Here is a 21,244-nt window from a genome sequence, read left to right on the forward strand (position 1 = left end):
TAACGTGCCTTGAGGCACTGGACCTGGCCGACGGCCTCCACTGGAAAAAACACGGTCCTCAAAACGTACTATACAGTGACTATGTGGTCTCTTTGGCTTTCCGCCACTTTTGCTTCTCGGATTTACGGGTGCCGCTTCTATTTTTCAGTTTTTTTTTTCTTCTTCTTCAGGCACGTCCCGCGAAGCGCGGTAAGTTGTAGTGAGCGCTTTGCCGGTGAGTTTATGGGGCAGTGGCTGGCGTTCCACGGTGCTTCTTTGGCGAGGCTGTCGCCGGGGCGGGTATCGCGGCCATGCATCTCCCAAGGCTGCCCGTCCAGCACACAATGGGCTTTCGAGTTATTTTAATCAGCGCCTTAATTACAGAGAGAGGACAGGAGCGCCCCGCGCCCCACCAATAGCCGGCTGCCGCCCAGACCCCTCAGTCTGCGTACGCAGCGTGCGTGAGCAGTGCGTGCCCAGCCCAGCGCAGTGCCCAGCCGCCAGCCGTCGTCCGTCCCTGCGTACACCACCCTCTGCCACACACCGCACAATGGAGGCCTCTGCATCAGAGCTCGGTAAGGGAGCTCTGCCGCCGCTAGCGCGTGCAGGCGGCGTCGCCACTGGCTACTAGCTGTTACATAACTTACACTTAAGAGACCGCGGGTGATAAAATTCGCCGCCCACTTGTTGCTGGCGCGCGTTCACGCCTCGTTGCCCGGGAAACCGAGTCGGCCACCTGTTTGCATTGGACGTTCTCCATGCTTTCAGACTCTCGATTTGCAAAAGAAACCAAGATAGGGACTTGTTCTTCCAGTGTTACGCGCTGGTCTATTACTATTAACCTTTATCTTCCACCTGTTTTCACGGAGAATATTGCTTTCGATCTAACAAGATCATATTCAGATCTATGTAGCTATAGCTGCTGTGCAACCAGTCACCTCCAAATTCCTGAAAGGATAAACGCCACTCTTCCCAGAGAAAGTCTCATGTAAAAGTCCCGTGTTCACTTCTCGGTCGGGCACACAGTTTTAATCTGCCAGGAAGTTACAATGCTATGTTGTGTACATTACGACTTTAAACTCTACATCTTTTTCATACATTCACGTGTTGCTAATCACATACGCGCATACAATTAGTGTTGACCATAAAAACTGTGTAACTGAGATAGTGATTCATAAAACATAATTTGCTTGTACGTAGACCGTAAGTCCGTACCGCTAATAAAACTAAAAATGTAACTTGTTTCGTCAAATTCTCCACTCTTTACCTGTTATCGCAAATACAAAGCAGATCCAGTAATCGCGATGCAGAACTGTGTAGCATAATGTTAAAAGCCGATGTGTAGACTAGAGGACGATCTTCAGTTATAATCCCAAATATTCTATTACGAGTATTAGTCACCTACCCCAAAGTTTTGTTGTTCACTTTCGTTATTTCAAACTCAAAAATGTGTGCAGTGAATGAAGAGCTTTGTTAGCAATCGAAACGACGTGTGTCAAAACTGTATTGAGTTCCAGTCAACACACTGGATTAAAAAACTAAAATCAAAACCTTTTAAGCATCACAAATTTCGATAGTTCACGATACATTCCGCCACCTACTTCTTCAAGGATAAAACATTCTGTCCGTAATAAATTTTGTAACAACCTGGAGAAGCAGTATTTAGACGACGCCTCTTCTCAATAACATTCATGTTACTTTCATTTTCCGTAAATAGTGAATAAATGAACAGCATTGTGGCTTCCGAAAATTAAGTACAGACTTCAAATAATGACACTTTCGCTATCTTTAATTGAGGAATTTTGTTTTGATTCCTACAACATTCGTGAAAATTTCTAAATTGTAATCAATGGCGAGAGTATACGCTTACCGCTCGATAAAAACTAGTTCGGTTGCAGCTGACACGAAGTCACCAATTACTAAACGACTAAATGTCGGTTGGGACTCGGATCGTTATAGAGAAAGAAGACATTTGCAAAGCGTGCGTTATTGGACGCTTTTTTTCGCACTGGCCTTCGCTGCGTGTATCAGGGTAGACTACTTACGCTTTGCAACGCATATAATATACTGTATGACGGAAGCAGAGAAAAAATATCAAGGCGGCTTCGACATCTAGGGCATTACAGAAGGCGCTCTGCCTTAAATGCACAAAAATATGGGATGAAAACATGTTGGCATTTCTAAAATAACCAAACCACCATTTAAAATGGACTCCAAACTACAGACGAAGCACATATTATTCACAACAATTAGTCATTCTCAGAGGTGAAAGAAGCGGTGAATGGGGGAACGAATCTCAGGACTTTCTAGGGACTGAGCGCCGCGCCTGTCGTTATATGGTCTGAGACACATTCACTGAGACAACGAGTCAGGCAAGCAACGTTCAACATAATGATAAGGGCGTCTCTATCTAGGAGGAGAACGGAGGTCGCATGCGTCGACTTAGCGGTATAGAACATTTCGCACACTTTCATTTTACTCTCCTGGTCTCCTCGATGACATGGTTCGCAGAGACTTGCATAGAACTAGTAGATCAGAGTGAAATTCTCGGTTTATTAGATTGCTTTGCGATCTGTGATGAAACATTAGGGACCGTCTGTGTAGATCGGAAGAGAGGGATCCATTTGTCGGTTCGATATACGTAGTGGGTATCCAAAATCGCCTCGAAAGCGAACGCGGGGTTCTCGTTTATCAGGTAATGGATTTCACATCAGCCTCGTCAGTCTCTGAAGGAGTGCGTATCTGTACTGTTACAGGTATGTAACGCCAACAGCTTTGAAAATAGCGTGAACATTGTAGGCAAAAGCCGTTATTGAATACTAAGCTAAACTGTTTTACGCTGTCTAATAAGTGAATAAGTTACTTCAGGTAGGAGACGAGATAAAGCTGTGAGTACCGGGCGTGAGTCGTGCTTCGGAAGCTCAGATGGTAGAGCACTTGCCCGCGAAAGGTAAAGGTCCCGAGTTCGAGTCTCGGTCGGGCACACAGTTTTAATCTGCCAGGAAGTTTCATATCAGCGCACACTCCGCTGCTGAGTGAAAATCTCATTCTGGAAACATCCCCCAGGCTGTGGCTAAGCCATGTCTCCGCAATATCCTTTCTTTCAGGAGTGCTAGTTCTGCAAGTTTCGCAGGAGAGCTTCTGTAAAGTTTGGAAGGTAAGAGACGAGATACTGGCAGAAGTAAAGCTGTGAGTACCGGGCGTGAGTCGTGCTTCGGAAGCTCAGATGGTAGAGCACTTGCCCGCGAAAGGCAAAGGTCCCGAGTTCGAGTCTCGGTCGGGCACACAGTTTTAATCTACCAGGAAGTTTCATATCAGCGCACACTCCGCTGCAGAGTGAAAATCTCATTCTGGAAGTGAATAAGTTACTAACTGGTAGTGATTTACCACTGCCAGTGACTTTTGACGACGGTTCCTGTATTCGACTCCCGGTGAGCGCTTCCGATTTTTCCTGCTGTCAAACTCTCTGGCTGTCGTCGACTCACCGTGGAGCAGCGAAAGGGAGCGACGTAGCATAATGGTCATCGCAGTACAGTGCTGTAGCATACTTCTCGTCGTATGCTATAATTTTCTGGCGTTACTACATATCGAAGCGAGTGGTGATATAGTGAGACAGTGGGACTGTATCGTTATCAGTCAGCGCCACGACCAGACTCTGAGTTACTTTAATTATTGAGAAGTTTTCCCACATCAGTTCAAGCTCATTCAGTGCGATTCTCTGAGAAGGGTTCCCGACACCTGAGACGAGTCAGGTGGCTACGATGACACTGCACGCGGATTCTGGAAGAGCGCTAGTCAGTTACTCGTCAGACAAACCCGATCCTCGATTTTCATTGGTTTCACTAAATTTTGGCATATGAAGGCTGTACAGTTCTTTTAACACGGCAAATAACGATTCCGAAGATCATCATCGTCTTACTAAGCTGGTGCTCCATCTGTAGTGATCTTGATGGTAGATAAAATCCCAAACTTCCTTTCGTTTTTTTATTTTTATTTATTTATTTTTAATCAAGATGTAGCTCGTTTGTTTTTCTGAAGACAAAGAACCGAGGGCAGATATGGAAACGAAGTAGTTGAAAGGGGGATACTCTGACACTCACTCCGCGTAAAAATAAAAGCAATTTCAACACATTTACACATGCGAGTGGATAAATTTTTTAGCAGTGACTGCACAGTGGCTGGCGGGGGATACTTCGTACCAATATTCACGAGTTCCTGCGCTTTTCCATTCCGGTTTGTTCACGCCCTCATCTCTATCTTACTCTTCTAATATGTAAAGTATAGGATGGTGCCACCGGAACTGTTGCACAGCCTTTCACAAAAATCAGATCTCTAAACCTGCCGAGCAGATTTTCGGAAAAGCAACGCAGCATTTTTTCTTATGATCGTCACTGAAAGTTCCCCGAATAAATGTATTACACTTTCATATTGTCTAGGCCGACTTGTTACCATCACAGCAGTGTGTCCCAGTGTTCGTTCAATTTCCGCGTTGATGCTCAGTTGGTAAGGACTGCAACTGCTTGGACGATAGTTTACGATTACTGATTACGTATTCGTCCCACTCGTATCTGTTCTTAATATTACGTCTAAATACTTGAACAACGTGACTTGCTTCAAAGATTCTGCACTAACCTTGTAATCGGATATTATTTGGTTCTCCCTATTTGTTAAGAGCATTTTGTTTAAAGAGAGATACTATACGTTAAAGCAAGTGGACATATTGGCCACGACTGCATTTCTTAACTATCGTCAAGTACGATCTATTTTATAGACACGAGCAGCGTCACTAAAGAAAAATGTAGAAATACTATCTGATAAATCGTTTATGCTTATGGAGAAAATAATGCCTTCTTGTGGGCACGTGCTATTCAGTTTATGTCGAACATTCGCCGTCGACTACAAAGCACTAACTACAGTTCGTGAAAAAACCAGAGAGGCAATCTTATATGCGTGAAAATACTCCGTGCGCTAGTATCTTTGCACGTCCTTGTCAGAGATTAATATGCAGTGGTTTCATTTTCAACGAGCTTTTACACGTATCTGTAGGAAACAAATGGATGGGAAGAGTGCGCCACGAGACGGCAGACGGGTGTCCGCCGCAGTCCCAGCAGGAGGTGTCCCCGCCTGCTCGGGTTACGCCTCCCGGGGCCGGCGGTTTAGTTTGGACTGCCGCCCAGCAGCTCAGCGGCAGGCAGGTGACTGTCTGCAAGCAAGGCCCATAAGTGTGCCCGCAAAATTTCGCCACACGTCTAAGCCATCTCCGAGAGAGAAAGCGAAAACACTCTTCGCCATTACATTTACTTCTTTCTGTACCAGAACCGTTTATTTCCAGTTAGGACCACGAAAAATATTAATAACACATTTTTCAGTTACGCGGTGACGTGCGGTGCTCGAATACGTGTAGTCTTCAGTATAGTAGGTAGCATTATGGATTTGTCGTAATCCAAAGAGCAGCCATTGCGGAGATAATACTGGACAACGAAATACATTTGGAGGGTAACAAGACAAGTTATGACGACGGTTGATTTGACAGGCGTCGTGGTAGGCAATGGTAATGTGCACCAGCACGTAGTAGTTGCGGCACAAATACATCTAGTAATCTTTTTAGCCCATCAGTGTTTCTACTGTCTGAGGCTGTCCTCCATCAACTCCTTTTTTGTTCTAATATTTTCATCTCTATGTAACTGCTACAAGCAACAAGCTCTAAAATCTGTTTGGCATATTCTTGTCTTTGTCTGCTGCTACTATTTCTCCCATCTAACGCCTTTTCCAGCGCCAGCTTGTCTGTTCCAGGATCCCATACCAGATATCCCAGTAACCAATCTCTTCTCTGCTAACTGTCTTCCATAGACCTCTCTCTGCTGCTAATGCATTTCATGGTTTATCTGCCCACTTCATTTTTTTAATTCTTCATTTTCACCACGTTTCAAATGCTTCCAGTTTCTTCTTTACCGAGTTCCCCATGATCCACTTTTCACTGCCTGACACTGCTGTGCCCCGTGATCCACGTTTCACTGCCTGACACTGCTGTGCTCCAGACTTACTTTTTGAGGAACTCCTTCCGAACTTGGATATTTTATTTATTTATCGTTCACAATTACAGCCCATTATGTGGAAAGCTAACATAGGCCATACTACTCACATTTTTGTGGATAATAAATACCTATATATTAATTATTTGCTGTTAGTTCTTAATACATTACCAAAAAATTGCTAGTATTACGAAAATGCTTGTTCGAGAACTAGTCTCTGCCACCACAAAACTAGTACAAACCCTTTAACCAATTACTCAACTACTGACTCTGCAGTTTGTGTAAGTGGCGATCAAAGTTTTTCCGTTCGAAGGCTACACTAACTCCTTGCCTACATGTCGATAGTTACATAACCGCATTGGAAACGCGCTGGCTTGTCTATATGCTGCAGCAACGCCCTCAAAGGGAAACTTTTTGATCGCCCATTGCACTATAAATTTTGTTCTATTTATTTTCACGTATGTTTATTAGGTTACACCTGAACTATAAATGGTTGTTTTCTCTACAGAATCCGCCCTCATATCAGTCCTGGTACCAGCTATCGGGTATCGGATTCCTTAGGCATAAGTCACCACGTCAACAGTTTTTCCACTGTTACAAACTACTCTTTCATTCACTGTAACGTCGTAGAATACACACTTCCATAATCATTTGCACCAACATGGTGGAAAGTCTTCAACTTCACTCTGACATGAATACCTGATACCAGTAGAACTCTTTTTCTTAACGAAACTTTCTTTACCTGCGACAAACTACTTACGATGTATTCATTACTTCGGCCATTCACGTGTAATCTTAGTTACTAGTTGCTAGGATCCTTTCACTTCTTCCACTATTGTAGCGTTCCCAACATTGGTTTTAATAAAGTCGTTATTCTTCTTACTATTACTCTCTTTTACTTTCTTCAGCGCTATGTTCACCCTTCAACCAAATTCTGTGCTAAGTATATTGTCCATTGCTTTCAACAGCTCCACAAGTTTTCCTCATACCCAAGCAGATGATTTACGCAGGGCAATTTATTTAAAACTTATAAGAAAAAATAAATTGTTATACGGTTCATTGCAAACAACCTACAGCGCTGTAAGCATCTGAATCATTTGTAGTTATCTGCTAAATCGCTAACACTCCGGGGAGATGCACGAAACAGATGACAGGATCATCTAAGTCATCTGTAGTCTAAATTATCGAAAGATCTTTTGGACTATAGTATAGTCATGTCTTGCCTTTGGCGAAACTGAAGCTGTTTTGAGGCCCCTACGTAAGATAACTGACTTATACAGGACGGAACATTGTTGTAATTGTATTTCTCCGCATCTCTGACGCAGAGCGATCAATCATAACCGACACACTGCCGTGTGGTCCTCGGCCAACGGCGTCATTAGGTTGCATTATGAAGGGACGTGAGGGTCAGCACAGCGCCCCCCTGACTGTTTAGGCTTCGCAGACTTTAGAACTGCTACTTGTCATTCAGATTCCTCCTCAGCTGCCATCACGAGACTGAGTGCACTCAGTTTCAGTACTACCAGCATGGAAAACTCTCTGACAGTACCGGGAATTGAACCTGGTCCCTCCAAGTGGCAGTCAGCCATCCTAACCGCTCAGCTACGGAGGCAGACATATTTGTATAGTTGAATGCTATTCCAAAGTCACGAATTCATTTTCATATACATGCATATGATGCGCTTCTGAATGCTGCATGAAATCATTTAGAGCAAACGAGACTGTACAAGTTACATAATCCACCAGACAGATATCCTCCAGTACTCTTTAAAATTCTTAGATTCTGAGATAAACATTGAACTTTAAATTCTCAGTCGGCGCTCACTTACTGTACGTGATTTCGAGCATCATTCAGAGGTGAGTCAAACGTCTCTGTAATCTATTTTATTTCTTACTTTTAGACAAATCATTTCACTAAACATTTAACCGTTTCGTCTTTCAACTTTTTTTTATTTCATTTCTTTTTATTGACAGTTAAATATGACACCAATGTAAATTTTTATGCACGAAATAATTAGGCCTTGAAGAGATGGACATTTTAATACTTCATTTACATAGTTAGCAGCAGCTGCTAGAAAAATATTTGTTTTTCCTCAAATCACTAATTAAGTTTTTGTTAATTATCCAGATTACTTTCGGAATTAAACCACTTTTTTTCAAAAGTGGACTCGCCCTGGTCAACCCCATTTATCCATTTCCCGCTCTTTTTTGGCTATGGAAATTCGGACAAAAGTACATTTTGTAATTCCTAGGGAATCTTATTTCCGTTCCGGTCAAACATTTGACCGAAACAGAGCACAATCGGCTGCTCAGTGAAAGAGACTCCGGACTGAGGTTCTTTCAGAAGGCTTTAACATTTTTAAATGTTCGGATAATAAGTTGCCGTCTCTTTATCTAAGAATTGATGATGAATGCAGCTAGCCGCTATCTCTGTGTAATGTCTTGTCTGTATAGACGTGTATCTGTTGTCTTTAAGATCCCTTCACCTTCACTCATAAATCTATACAGTAAACTAAGGCCCTCCCCGTTCTTGGCTGATCCGTGATAAGACAGGCGGAAAATTAGACTAATGGAGGATTATTAGTATTATCTATATTTTCATTCCCTCTCTGTCTTTCTCTCCTTTATCTATGTACAGTTTTTTAATATAATATTTCATTACGTGAAATCAACCAAATAGGATCTTTGGTGGAGTCCTTCGTCTTGGTAATCAGCGGCTGGCTTGCTGTAAGAGATCTTTACATTTATTATTACTATTAAATACTGCAGTCAGTCGGGAGAATCAATCGTTTGGACAATTTGTTCCTTTTACGAAAGATTGCGAATTCCAGATGTGTACGAAGCCTTTTTGGACGATTTAACACAGACTCACTGACTGCGGGCTCTCTTCCCCACTAATTACAGGGCCAACGTGATCATCAAATGATTCAGAAAAAACTCATTCGTTCATTCACTCCAGAACAAAAAAGTCACAAACTTTATTTATGGAGGAAATTGTATATTAAATCCATCCCCATTACATATCCAGATGTCCGGTGATTCCACGCCTTAATTATTTTCCTTTTACAGTCTCTTTCTCCTCAAACAAACCGCTAGCGGCATAAATGTTAATTGGCTCGCTTTAGCGAGAAGAAAAGCAGAATATGTATCTCTCAAAAACACGTCAATCCCTCGACAGATACTCCAGAAGCTGCTCTAGTTACCCCTCTTAACAACCATGGAGAGTGCATATATGCATCTCTGTTATTTCAAAGAATAAACGCACTAGAAAATACTTTGGCGTCGTCGAGCTGTCGCCGCATATATTACGAGAAAATCAGATCAGATAACTTTTCCAAAGTGAATGAATGTGGATCGTTTGATTGAAAATGATTAATTGGTGCGTGGTAGAGGGTATTTTCTGTGGGGACATTACAAGGCGACAACATTCACGAGTGCCTGAGCTAAGCTCCACCCCACGTCTACTGAATCTTTTCCCGCAACCAGAATGCCACGGAAAGTGAAGCGGTGAGGGTCAACGTGGGGGCCAAGCAGAGGCTACACAGTGTAGGAGAGTCCAGACACCGAGACGTCAGAATAAATTCCGAAGTCCTCGCACAGTGTTTTGTAGTGAGCGAACCCTCGCTGCCTCTTTCCGCCCGTCGCAGACATTAGTTTGGGCCGCCCCTTGGCAGGTTTCCACGACCGTGGGCCACGCGCCAGCACCCGCTTTCGCCTTCTACATTACCCCTTCAGCTTCACAACCGTCTCTACCAACAAATAAACTGGTTGGCAACCGATACGCATGGTAGAATAAAACGTATATTAAACAAACATGCAGGGACTGGGGAAACATCTTCCACTACAGTGTTGGCCAGAGGCTGCCTTCGCCGAGCTCCAAAGATTCAGTAAGAAACTGCTCTATGAATTCCGGAGTTATTGTTATATTGTTGCCAAAAAATCAAAAATAAACTTAAAAACCTAGCTGCATACTTTTGTGTCGTAAATTTTATTTCATTCTCAGTTACGGTTTTACTTTCCTGCACAAGGAACAAAATTGTCAATAAACTTCACGCAGGTCCGATCTTCAAATTGAAATGTCATACTGAAAACTAAAATCATAATGCTATACGTGACCTCTGTCTTGTGTGTGTGTGTGTGTGTGTGTGTGTGTGTGTGTGTGTGTGTGTGTTACATCGGATCATAAACTATATTTATTTACTGTAACAGGTGTATGCTTTTAAAGAAAAAGGAAGCTTGATTATGCTTTAACAGACCGACAACATCTAGGCCATTGCGATGGAACTCTAGTTCAGCCGGAACAAAGATAATGGAAGTTTATTTAGCTGCGTGTTCGGTGCAAACGTCATAGGACGGGGAGCGTGATAGTAGTTTCAAAAATGTTCAAATGTGTGTGAGATCTTATGGGACTTAACTGCTAAGGTCATCAGTCCCTAAGCTTACACACTAGTTAACCTAAATTACCCTAAGGACAAACACACACACCCATGCCCAAGGGTGCTAATTTATTTTATCTTCAAACTGTGACTCGTTCGTCACAAAAACCATAGTAAGAGAATAAACTTATTGTGGGACCGTCAGTAGTGTAACTATTTTTTTAACAGCTGACTACGCAAGATTTCAAGACGCACAACAGATGTTGTCCAAAGCGCACTTTCCTTTACAACGTGTACTTGTGTCTATGTGTGGAACTGTTGCAGAACATTATTTAATATTACAATAGTCAATCTAAGTATGAAAAGTGATGCATCTTCCTTATGCTTTCCTCACTCAAATCAGGACTTACCGCACAGCACAATTGTTCCTGATCACACGCATCTGAAAACGTGTGCAACATTTTCCCGTGCTCTGTTGTCAACGAGGATGATATATTGTGCTCCGTACAGAATTCAATGAACAGTGTATTTACCAAAAACCAACTATTATTTTTCTGTATATTTCGTTTAGTGTTGCATCTTTATTGGGCTTGATTATGATGGTTGTATCATACTTTGCCAGTGTGAGATTTGTATATAACAATAACTTAAGCGCTTCCTATGTCGAACATGTAGATCACTGGTAGTAATTTGTCCTCGTTCAGAATAAGATTCATCGCAAAAATGCACGAATTATCCAGCACGAGACTTTGTTTCGTATCAGCCCAGTATGAAACCGAACATTTACTCGTATTATCTTGACAACCAAAAACTTCAAGTTTCTGCGAAAAACTTCTCGGACCAGTTGAGTCGAAAGCTTTAGGCACATCACAACTTGGTTGTTCAGATAATTTCAGACATGGCCGTGAAAACGATACATGGCATTCTCAGTGGAGAGGCGTTCTGAAATCCGCCATGTTGTTCTTAGAGGAACTATCTATGTACTCATACGAACCTAAATCAAGAAGGTCCACAGGGAGTTATATCCTTTCTTTTCCCAAACGTAAGTCGAATGGCTTAACTCCTTCTAAAGATTATAAAAAAAATTCTTTTCTTTATAAACGTTGAAAGTGGTATGCACGCATTAAATTATTTAACAGCTGTGAACTTGGTGATAGGCGCTGTGGTAACTCGTAGTTACTATTTTCCCGTTACTTTCGGATGACCTAGCGAGGTGGCGCGATGACTAATACTCCTTAGAGGTTCTTCTTCGGTTCCACTAAATCAATTGAGCTGCCGTATTTTACGGACTATAAGACGCACTCTTTTCTTCGAAAAATTGCCTCAAAAATTCGTCTTATAATCTAAACTGATATAAAAATGTGCAGTGCTTATCTTCAAATTCCCGCCACTCTTAAAAATGGCCATGTATTCATGCCGCGGGAACTCTGTCTAGCAACATGGGACTGGACTGGCAGCAGCAGTGCACTAATGCGACGAACATTAGTTGCGGTGATTCACAAGCTTGCTAACACTGTCATAGCCTATGAATGGTCATTGCAGTTTACGCTGCAAGTGATCTTCAATTGAAAGTGATTTGTGTTATTCGTAACAATACAATATCTTTGTTAGTAGTCTTTTCGTAATGGAAAAAATAAAAGGTATTCATACGATACGGGCTATAAATTGAAAGTACTAGTAACAGCACATGCAGCAGAACATGGAAACAGACCAGCCGAGCGTATTTCGGCCTTCCACCAACAGATAATCATCATTCGTGGTTGGCGGGATAGTAAAGAAGAACTGAAAAAAAATGAGGAAGACTAAATGTGCAAACAGAGGACTGAATGCAAAATGGCCAAGACTAGAAAATGACGTATTGAAATGTATTCAAGGACACAGTCAAAACGGCATTGGAATTAATACAAAAATTATTCAAATACACACTCTTAAGCTAACGCTGCAGTGGAACTTATTTGACTTAGAGTGGACTTGGTTGGTGCTACATGTTTATGAGCATCATGGACTTTTAGCGTACAAACCAAAACCAAAATATCTCAGAAACTACCACAAGAGTATGAACAGAAAATATTATCCTTCCATCGCCTTATTATTCAATATCGGAAGAAAACCAATGTGGGACTAACCTAAATAGCGAATAAGGACGAAACTCCCATGACATTTGATTTGTCGAGTAACAGAACTCTTCCCATGAAAAAAGCTAAAACTGTGATTATAAAAACAAGTGGACACACAAAATGCACTACACTGTTATCCTTTCATGTTGTGCTGACGGCACTAAACTTAACCCAACGAATCTCAAGCACAAAACAATGTCAAAACCTTCTGGAGTACCGCCAAGTGTTGTTCACGTACATGACAAGGGTTGCGTGGACGAGGCTAGTGTGAAATGATGTATTAACAGAATGTGAGAGGGAAGGGAAGATGCTTTATTGAAGACGAGTTCTCTTCTTGTGCTATATCAGTTTAATAGAATTTCAAAAATTTTATGAAAGAGAAATTGTGACAGGGAATTACAGAGATTCCTGTTATTCCGGGAGGACTTACTTCACAACTGCAACCTCTTGATGTCTCGAGAAATAAACCATTTAAAGCGTATATGACAAAGGAATGGAACAAATGGATGATGGATGAAACCAAACATGAATTCACGCCGAAGGGAGCTTTAAAACGACCTAAACGACCTACAATCAAACAAGTGTCAGTGGGTGAAACAATCGTCGTCTAGAGTGAGAATAATTATTGTTTAATCTTTCAAGAAGTACGGCATAAGTAACGCTCTCGATGACAGTGACGACCATCTTATATGCGAATAGGACAACGACGACGACGAAGAGGAAGAATAAGAATAAGAATAAGAATAAGAATAAGAATAAGAAGAAGAAGAAGAAGAAGAAGAGAAATAAGATGAAGAAAGTTCAGATGATGATTTTCAGGGATTTTTAAAGGTCAGTTCGGTTTTCTAAACAAAGAAATTTTTAGTTTGGTTTTTCAATCCAAAAATAAAAATGGTAAACATGTTATTTTTAAAAAAGCTGCCTAAAAATTAAGGTACATCTTATAGTCCGTAAAATACGGTATGTATCAGGATGGCTCATTGAAAGAAGCAGAGACCACATTCCGAGTCATTAGTATTTAGTTCGAGGTCGCGCTCTGCCATCAAAGATGGCTTTTACGATGGGTTGTTAAATAATAATCCTTCGTTGCTTCCAGTTGAATGCATATGTTTGAAAAAACTTTTAGGTCAAGCGAAAACAAACTCTAAGACACCGAATTCATTATGTGGAATTTAATAAAATTAAGTAAAATCTTGTGACACTTTTGGCTGGTAGGTACCAAGGGTAAGTTCAAGCGTTTAACTGGAAGGGATTTCGTCTTCGTACACGTCATCGCTTTTCCTTCGGGTCATGGTACTGATGTATCGTAAGAACACTTCTTTACTGAAGGAAAGGTACAGCTGTCCTTAGCCCGACGGTTCGCTTTAACACTGCAGTATTTTGTTAGGCGTTCCTATTGCAGGTGGTATGCCTTTCGCTTCCTCTTATCTTTGAAATGGCCTACACATCCAGTTATTGGGGAATATACAGTCTAATGTGGACGCGAATCGTGATATAGTTTGGCATTTTTCACAATAACAAATCTTACCAGTGCTCAGAGCAGCCATTAAGTGACACAAAATATCCTCGGTAGTACTGCGGACCGAACACCGGACCTTAGTATCGTAATTTTGCACTTAACTACTACCAGATGAAGACTGTGGTATGTGCGTATAAAGTACAGTGTTGTGGAGTGAAATTAGGTGTAGAGACCTCAAAGAGCACCAAGCAGCTAGCAAGTTAGATGTCCTCATCTGGTTGAGTCGTCACCGTCAGAAGCGACCCATTTCCTCGCTCCACGAGACACTGCGGAGAGGTTGAAGCATTCTGGTCATCGCCGGCCTCGGTGGTGTAGCGGTTCTAGGCGCTCAGTCCGGAGCCGCGCGACTGCTACGGTCGCAGGTTCGAATCCTGCCTCGGGCATGGATGTGTGTGATGTCCTTAGGTTAGTTAGGTTTAAGTAGTTCTAAGTTCTAGGGGACTTATGACCTCAGCAGTTGAGTCCCATAGTGCTCAGAGCCATTTGAACCATTTTGAACCATTCTGGTCATCATAAACCTCCTCTCGCAGGCCAGATACCAGGGTGAAAGTTTCAGTCGCCACCCGGGTTCAGTCCGTGTGACTCCACCCCGAGAACCACTGGGCCATCCAAATTAGCCGTGGCAGTTACAAAGACGAATATAGTGAGGCAACAAGTAAAGAAAACATTATGGGAACAAGTGTAGGGATCACAGACTAAGTTGTTATAGTGTTAATTAAGGCTCACGTGAGATTTCCTCGTGAACCTCTGAATGGTAAAGGCTTCTTATTGGATAGACAGAGCTCGAAGTTCCACTGGCGTATTTGGTATCCGTTACTCTTTCGGTGTTCCGGTTGACGTAATCACGGCCAAGCCACTAATACGACGTGACGAGACAGTACCATTGTGGGGAAGAGAGTCAGCGTCTCGGCAGCTTTCGCTCGCAAACCTCTTGTCGACACGGAAGACGTTTAAGGCGACCACATCACAAGATGACAATGGGAGGCAACTACTTGGCAGATGAGTGCAGGCTATGACCCCTGGCAGGTATCACTGATCAGAGGCCGTTCAGCTATGAATCATTGTCCGCTTCTCGGACTAGTCATCTTCCTGTTTGGTTAGTACTATGTAATGTCTTTACATCAAACTGTTGCCAAGAATTTCGTGCTTCACTTACAATGACTAGTACCGATAAGGCGGGGCGCATAAAGTGATTATCGGATTTATTATCTTTTTATTTCTAAATTTTAACTTCATTTGCAGTTTTTCTCCGAAATAAGACTCACATCTCTCGTAAGTGCACAAAAGAAGATTCGTCTTTCATTAACTGCGGTGTATAAGTTTCTCACATGCATTGTTTACGGATTTTATTGTCACGTTAGAAATTCTTATACGGAACTGCTTTGTCTGTTTGTTTTGTTACATAACACGGATTGTCTTTTTAGCTATCGATAAACTGTTATTTTTAGGACTGACGTCGTCACGTTAAAGTCTTAGCGGTGGATGAACGGGTAACAATCCAATCCTGTTACTCTTGAGTCATCATTATGTGTGTAATAATGCGAAAGTTGGATGGCTGTCGCCGCCCCATTGTCACCCATTGATATTGCTACTCCTCTTGTGGTCCTCGCACCATAAACACCTTCATGCTACGAGGCTTACAACTTCGCGTCATTATTCCCGGGAAACACAATCCTACACTACGTTTGCTGAGCTTCCTTCACTCATCCTTTCGAGATGTCCGTACCAGAATAATATATCGTTTACATTTCCCTTTAATGTTAAGTACTTTTTGGTATTTTTCCTCTGATACATCCCACGAGTTCCAAGAAACCCCACACCCCCAGAAGCAATCATTATTTTAGAAATGATAACGTATTGCACCTGGACGTTATTAACTGTACTTATTAAAGGTCTCAGATTCGCCCTATTATGCTATTCGCAAGTGCCAGCTAGAAAGAAATAAAAATACGAATAGTATATTATACATTGGAGTCCTTACATATAAAAGCCATGTATACAGAGGATCTGTATGTGCACCATCGTGCCTTATACAAGGCTTCTACAGGCTTCCTCAACAGTTTTTGACCTTTCTTTAATACTTCTGTATAGCCGTTGAGAGACATGGGACTTGATTATTCGCCATAATTTGTGTGGCGTGGTAAGGTCAGGGCTTCGCGTGGTCGCTTCACGGGGCTGGAGATGTTGCTGACCCACACTCAATCTAGCGACATTACTCATCAAGGGAGTTACGCGACTTAACAGCAAATTCTGCTGGAGCTCCGTCCTGCAGTAACTACACATCATCCATAATTCCATTCCTTTCCAGTTGACATATTAACCACATTTCTAATACGTCCAACTAAGAATTTCCATTCACGTAGCGTTTCAAAAAAGGTGGCGCGGACATGTATCGTGATGCTATCGCAGACCAGATTTTTTTTTTCTTAGTGTGGCCATGCGTTGTTCGCTGTGGTAGCTGAAGTTCAATTGCTATTTCGCGAACTGATTTCAGCGGAGACTGCTCATTTAAATGAGTGGCTGTGTCATTGTCAAGAGGAGTACAAGGACTTATCAGATACCCTGTAGAGACGGGACCACACTTCTTTCGACTTCATTTACACGCGTATCGACGACTGTATGTTTCTAATATTGTTATGCCTACATTACATTATTCCAGACTATTTTTCATCATATGTTGCAGAGACGAATTAAAAAAAGAATGAAAATTAAATAGAAAATTTAAAAAGACACCTGAGACTGAAGCCTGAAGTTAGATTTAAGTGATGCTATGCATGGTTTTCTTATCAGACCGGAACTCTGCAATAAACGAAATGACATGCGTCGCGAAAATATGGGCTCACTTCCCCGTCCCACCATCCACGTTTAGATTTTCCGTAGTTTCCTCTCAATCGTTTACGGCAAATGCCGAAATCGTTCCTCTAAATGGAGGCAACAGATTTCCTTCCCCGTACTTGTCTTTTACGAGCGTTTGGTACATTTATAATGCCCTCGCCGTCGACGACTCTTTTATTTATGGGCATTTGAAGTACATTCCGTGCATCGTACTACATTTGATCATTAAAATGTATTTGTGAGCCTACATACAGCGCAAATACTGGCTCACAATAACACATCAGGGTAACAAGCAACTAATATAATTCTATTTATTATTAATGAAACGGTACATATTACTAGTTAACTGATAATAGAGTCACACATTTAGACTCGAATGTCTTGCGTAGTTCGTTAAATCTTTCGATGCGAGGACAGTGTTGACAGTTTTTTTTCAGTGGGCGTAGTCTCTTGCACAAAGTGACTTGATAACCCTGATACTTCCCACACGAAAACACCTTCTGATGTCGATTCGCGTGAATAAGTTGCGAAGTATTTAATGGTTATCCTGTTGAGGTGACGGGAAGTTTCCGTGATGGAAGTCCATCCTTAAGATGAACGCCAGGAATCGTCTGCTGTATGTTCCATCAGTAAAGCATGAACTTCCGAGAGGGGATGACTGTACACTGTAAACAAGCGGCTTGTCTGCCGTCGTGTTCTCATCAGTCTTCTTTTGAAACGCTATGTACGCTTGCTTTATAGTCAACTATGTGTACCGATTCATTGCGTAAGTGGCGTGTTGTGTAATAAAAATGAACTACTACCATCATCAATTAAGTAAAGCCCTAAACTATTAAGCTATGCTGTGATATATGAATATTTAGCACCAAAAATAAATTATAAACGAAGTCCGACCACAAATATATAACGAAATAGTCGCAGACACACACACACACTTACTTAACAAAGGCGCAACGTTAAATAGTAGGTAATCATTAAAGAAGGATCTATCGCAAAAATTATATAGTGTGTATGTTTTCAGCTCATAGCCAAAAACCATGCAATAACGTTGATTCCTCGTGTCTGTAGTCACTGAATTTAGACTTGAAAGCGACACTTTATTCGAATCACTTCATTAAACTACCTAGATCAGAATATAGGTTAAAAACAATATCCTCACGTTCTGTTGCAAATAGAAACCTCATTGCTCTCACGTGTTCCACAGGACATCTCACTAATATACTACAACACTGTGTATTGTACTCAGAAAACGTCATTCTTCCAAGACGGCTCCGATGATTTACCTTGCACCACGTGTAACCTTAATTCACGCAGAGAACAATAGTGTTCGTCAATTGTGTGTAATGTTAACATATGATTAATGCAGTTAACTGCTCGTGTCGTATCTGAGTATAGATATGACAAATCTTTCAGTGACAAGTGTGGACAATATTGCGGCACAGCAGCATGTTACGTAACATAATAAACTGAATGACTCGGAGAGGACTAAATACTTCAGAGAAAATTCGGGACAAATACACAGATACCACATTTATTTATTTATTGTTTTCGAAACAGTACAGACATTCCATTGCCCACAAGCAAGTTTCTCGAGCAGAGTAACAATATTACATGATCTCAATACACCACTTCTAGCAAGACAATCATTTGTCATGCACGAGACGTTGATAAACATGAATCTATAACACGATGGTTTGAAAAGATATTACCCGGCCCTACAATCAGCTTACATTTCACAAACAGTGAGCGGATTATGAAACTTCATTTCACCACGCGGAAGGATACCATGACGTTCTGTGTGTCGAGTGATCGCTAGATAACTGTGCAAATATTTAGAATGTACGACTGATATAAGTTATACGTCGCATGTTAGAAATTATAACAGGTAATTTTAAAGAACTCACTCATTATCTTCATCATTGTAGAAACTCAGAACCAGCTCGCATCGAACCCAGACAAACCAAGGAGGAGAATAGCTCATGTTTCCCCCACATCACACATCAAAAACAGACCCCAGACCCAGAACCGCTTCCTTGAAATTAAATCGCCAGATTATATCGCCTCCAAACCCGCAAACGTTTCCCAATGGCTGATGCGCGAGCAACTTGTTTCGAGTAATCGAAGCTAATCATAGCACAGATATACAAAGCATTGCAAAGATGAGCTCGTGATTTAGGGAAAGCAAAAATAGATATTGAAATTTGGGGTAAGCAGGAGCCCGTCGTGTGCTGTGTCGTCTTTGAAGAAGTCACTTATTGGCCTTGCTGGAGATCCAGAGAAGTTCACTGATCAGTTTAAGACAATACTTCGGATTCGTCCACATTTGTAATGTTCACCGTATTACAATGTGATTAACATTATAACTGTTTAAGAAATTAAATTGTGAATAACTCTATTGAGTGGAACGATCCTGTTAAATTGTGAAATTGCAACCGTGATCTTGCTTCCGTCGAGACGAGGACAGAAGAGATCAAAGTTCCGCATATCTTAACCAGCAGCAGCGTCACGTTCATGATATCCCTTCAGTGCAGTGCAGTCGTAACGGCTCGGCAGGTGGGTCCCTACTCCATGCCATGCTACATTCAGACCGTAACCTTTGGCACGAGTGAATTCCCCACCTTGCCTAAATGGAACTTGCTCTTACACTCAGTGATATCTGCACGTCCGAATTTCAATAGCTTCTTCATTACATCTTCAGGGCTGGAATATTGTTTCACTCTTAATTTATACCGTATGTTCGCTCAGAGAAACGCAATCCTCGGTTGTTGCAAATCAGCTGGTTTCGAGCACGTGTCTACTTTTGACATTCACCGCAGCGATACGTAACGGTTTGGGATGGCGAGCTTCTCTCGAAAAGAATCATATTTACGCGTGCTTTTTTTAGGCCTAGATCGTCTCGCGGCAATCAGTCAGTATCTGCGCTTTTATAAGCAAGTGAAACAAGCGACTCACGTCGTATGAGGTGTGTGAGAAAAGTAATCAGACTGACGACACTGCGAGCGGTCTGGCAACGCTGTGTTGTTTTACTCGTATAGGCTGGTGTGTTCATGTCCTCCAGATGCTCCATCCGAACTTCAGCTCTGTGCAGCCATCACGTGATTTCTGAGAGCGCCAACAGCGGAGTTGTGTTTTTGTTGTGTCATGAAAATGGAATAGCGGATTTTAGAGCAACGTTATGCCATCAAGTTTGGTGTTAAACTTGGGGAATCCGCAAGTATTACGTTTGAAAAGTTGAAACAGGACTATGGGGTTCAAATGGTTCAAATGGCTCTGAGCACTATGGGACTCAACTGCTGTGGTCATAAGTCCCCTAGAACTTAGAACTACTTAAACCTAACTAACCTAAGGACAGCACACAACACCCAGCCATCACGAGGCAGAGAAAATCCCTGACCCCGCCGGGAATCGAACCCGGGAACCCGGGCGTGGGAAGCGAGAACGCTACCGCACGACCACGAGATGCGGGCTAGGACTATGGGGAACATTCCTTATCAAGAGCACGAGTTTTTCGATCGCAAGAATCATTTTTGGTAGTCCGGGAACACGTTGTAGCTGAACCTCACTCGGGGAGACCTTCAACTTCAAAAATCGACAAAAAAGTCGGACGTATGCGTGCTCTTATGAGATCAGACCGACGTTTAACAATAATGATGATGGGTAATCCATTATACTTACACGTTTTCACCGTACATCAAATTTTGACCGAAGATTTACACAAGCGAAAGATTTGTGCAAAAATGGTGCCGAAAAACCTCAAAGCCGAGAAGAAGGACAATTGAAGAAACGTGTGCGTTGATCTTCTTAAAAGGTCTGCCAATGAAAACAGCCCCCCTATTCACCTGATCTTAGTCCTTGTGACTGTTGTCATGGTGTGCAATGGAGAAAGACATTCACTGTTACACAACAGCAGGTTTGGATTTCACAGATGTGCAATACTTCCAAGGTAGGTGCAAACCACGCCCTGTCGGCTGGTGAGATGCATCACCTCATATGGTTTCCATGTACTCGTCCTCTACCATCAGCATGTACCAACATATGTGACACTCATCAGTCTAGACGACCCTCTTCTATTTTCAGAGCACCACATGGCGTTGTTCCTGAAGTGTTGCTAACCTCGAGGCTCTATGTTCCGTGAGAAACCTTACTTACATGTGAATTCTATGCCTGCTCACGGGCTATTATTATCCAAAAATTAATTTTGAGAGACCTACAAAACTTTGTCCTTCATTGTGACAGTCCACCATAGTCGAACAGTCAAGGAAACCCTCTGAAGTGAACATCCTGTTTCCCTCGGCAGCTGGGAGCTTCCAACTGGCTCGACACGTTCTCTCTCCCTCTTTTTCTCTCCCTCTCTCTCTAACTCTATCACAATGATCGAAACATCAG

The 21,244-nt window shown here is 42.1% G+C and overlaps 1 protein-coding gene across 1 annotated transcript in view; it reads left to right on the plus strand.

The window, feature by feature from the left end:
* Window positions 1-410: 410 nt before the first annotated feature.
* Window positions 411-21,244, plus strand: part of LOC124612272 (paramyosin, long form) — a 185,073-nt gene continuing 164,239 nt past the window's right edge. The window contains exon 1 of the mRNA XM_047140369.1: window positions 411-554. Within this exon, the coding sequence (XP_046996325.1) occupies window positions 530-554 (25 nt within the window). The 5' untranslated portion in view covers window positions 411-529. The remainder of the gene's footprint in view (window positions 555-21,244) is intronic.

Source organism: Schistocerca americana, chromosome 4, assembly GCF_021461395.2.
Source record: "Schistocerca americana isolate TAMUIC-IGC-003095 chromosome 4, iqSchAmer2.1, whole genome shotgun sequence".
NCBI lineage: Eukaryota > Metazoa > Arthropoda > Insecta > Orthoptera > Acrididae > Schistocerca > Schistocerca americana.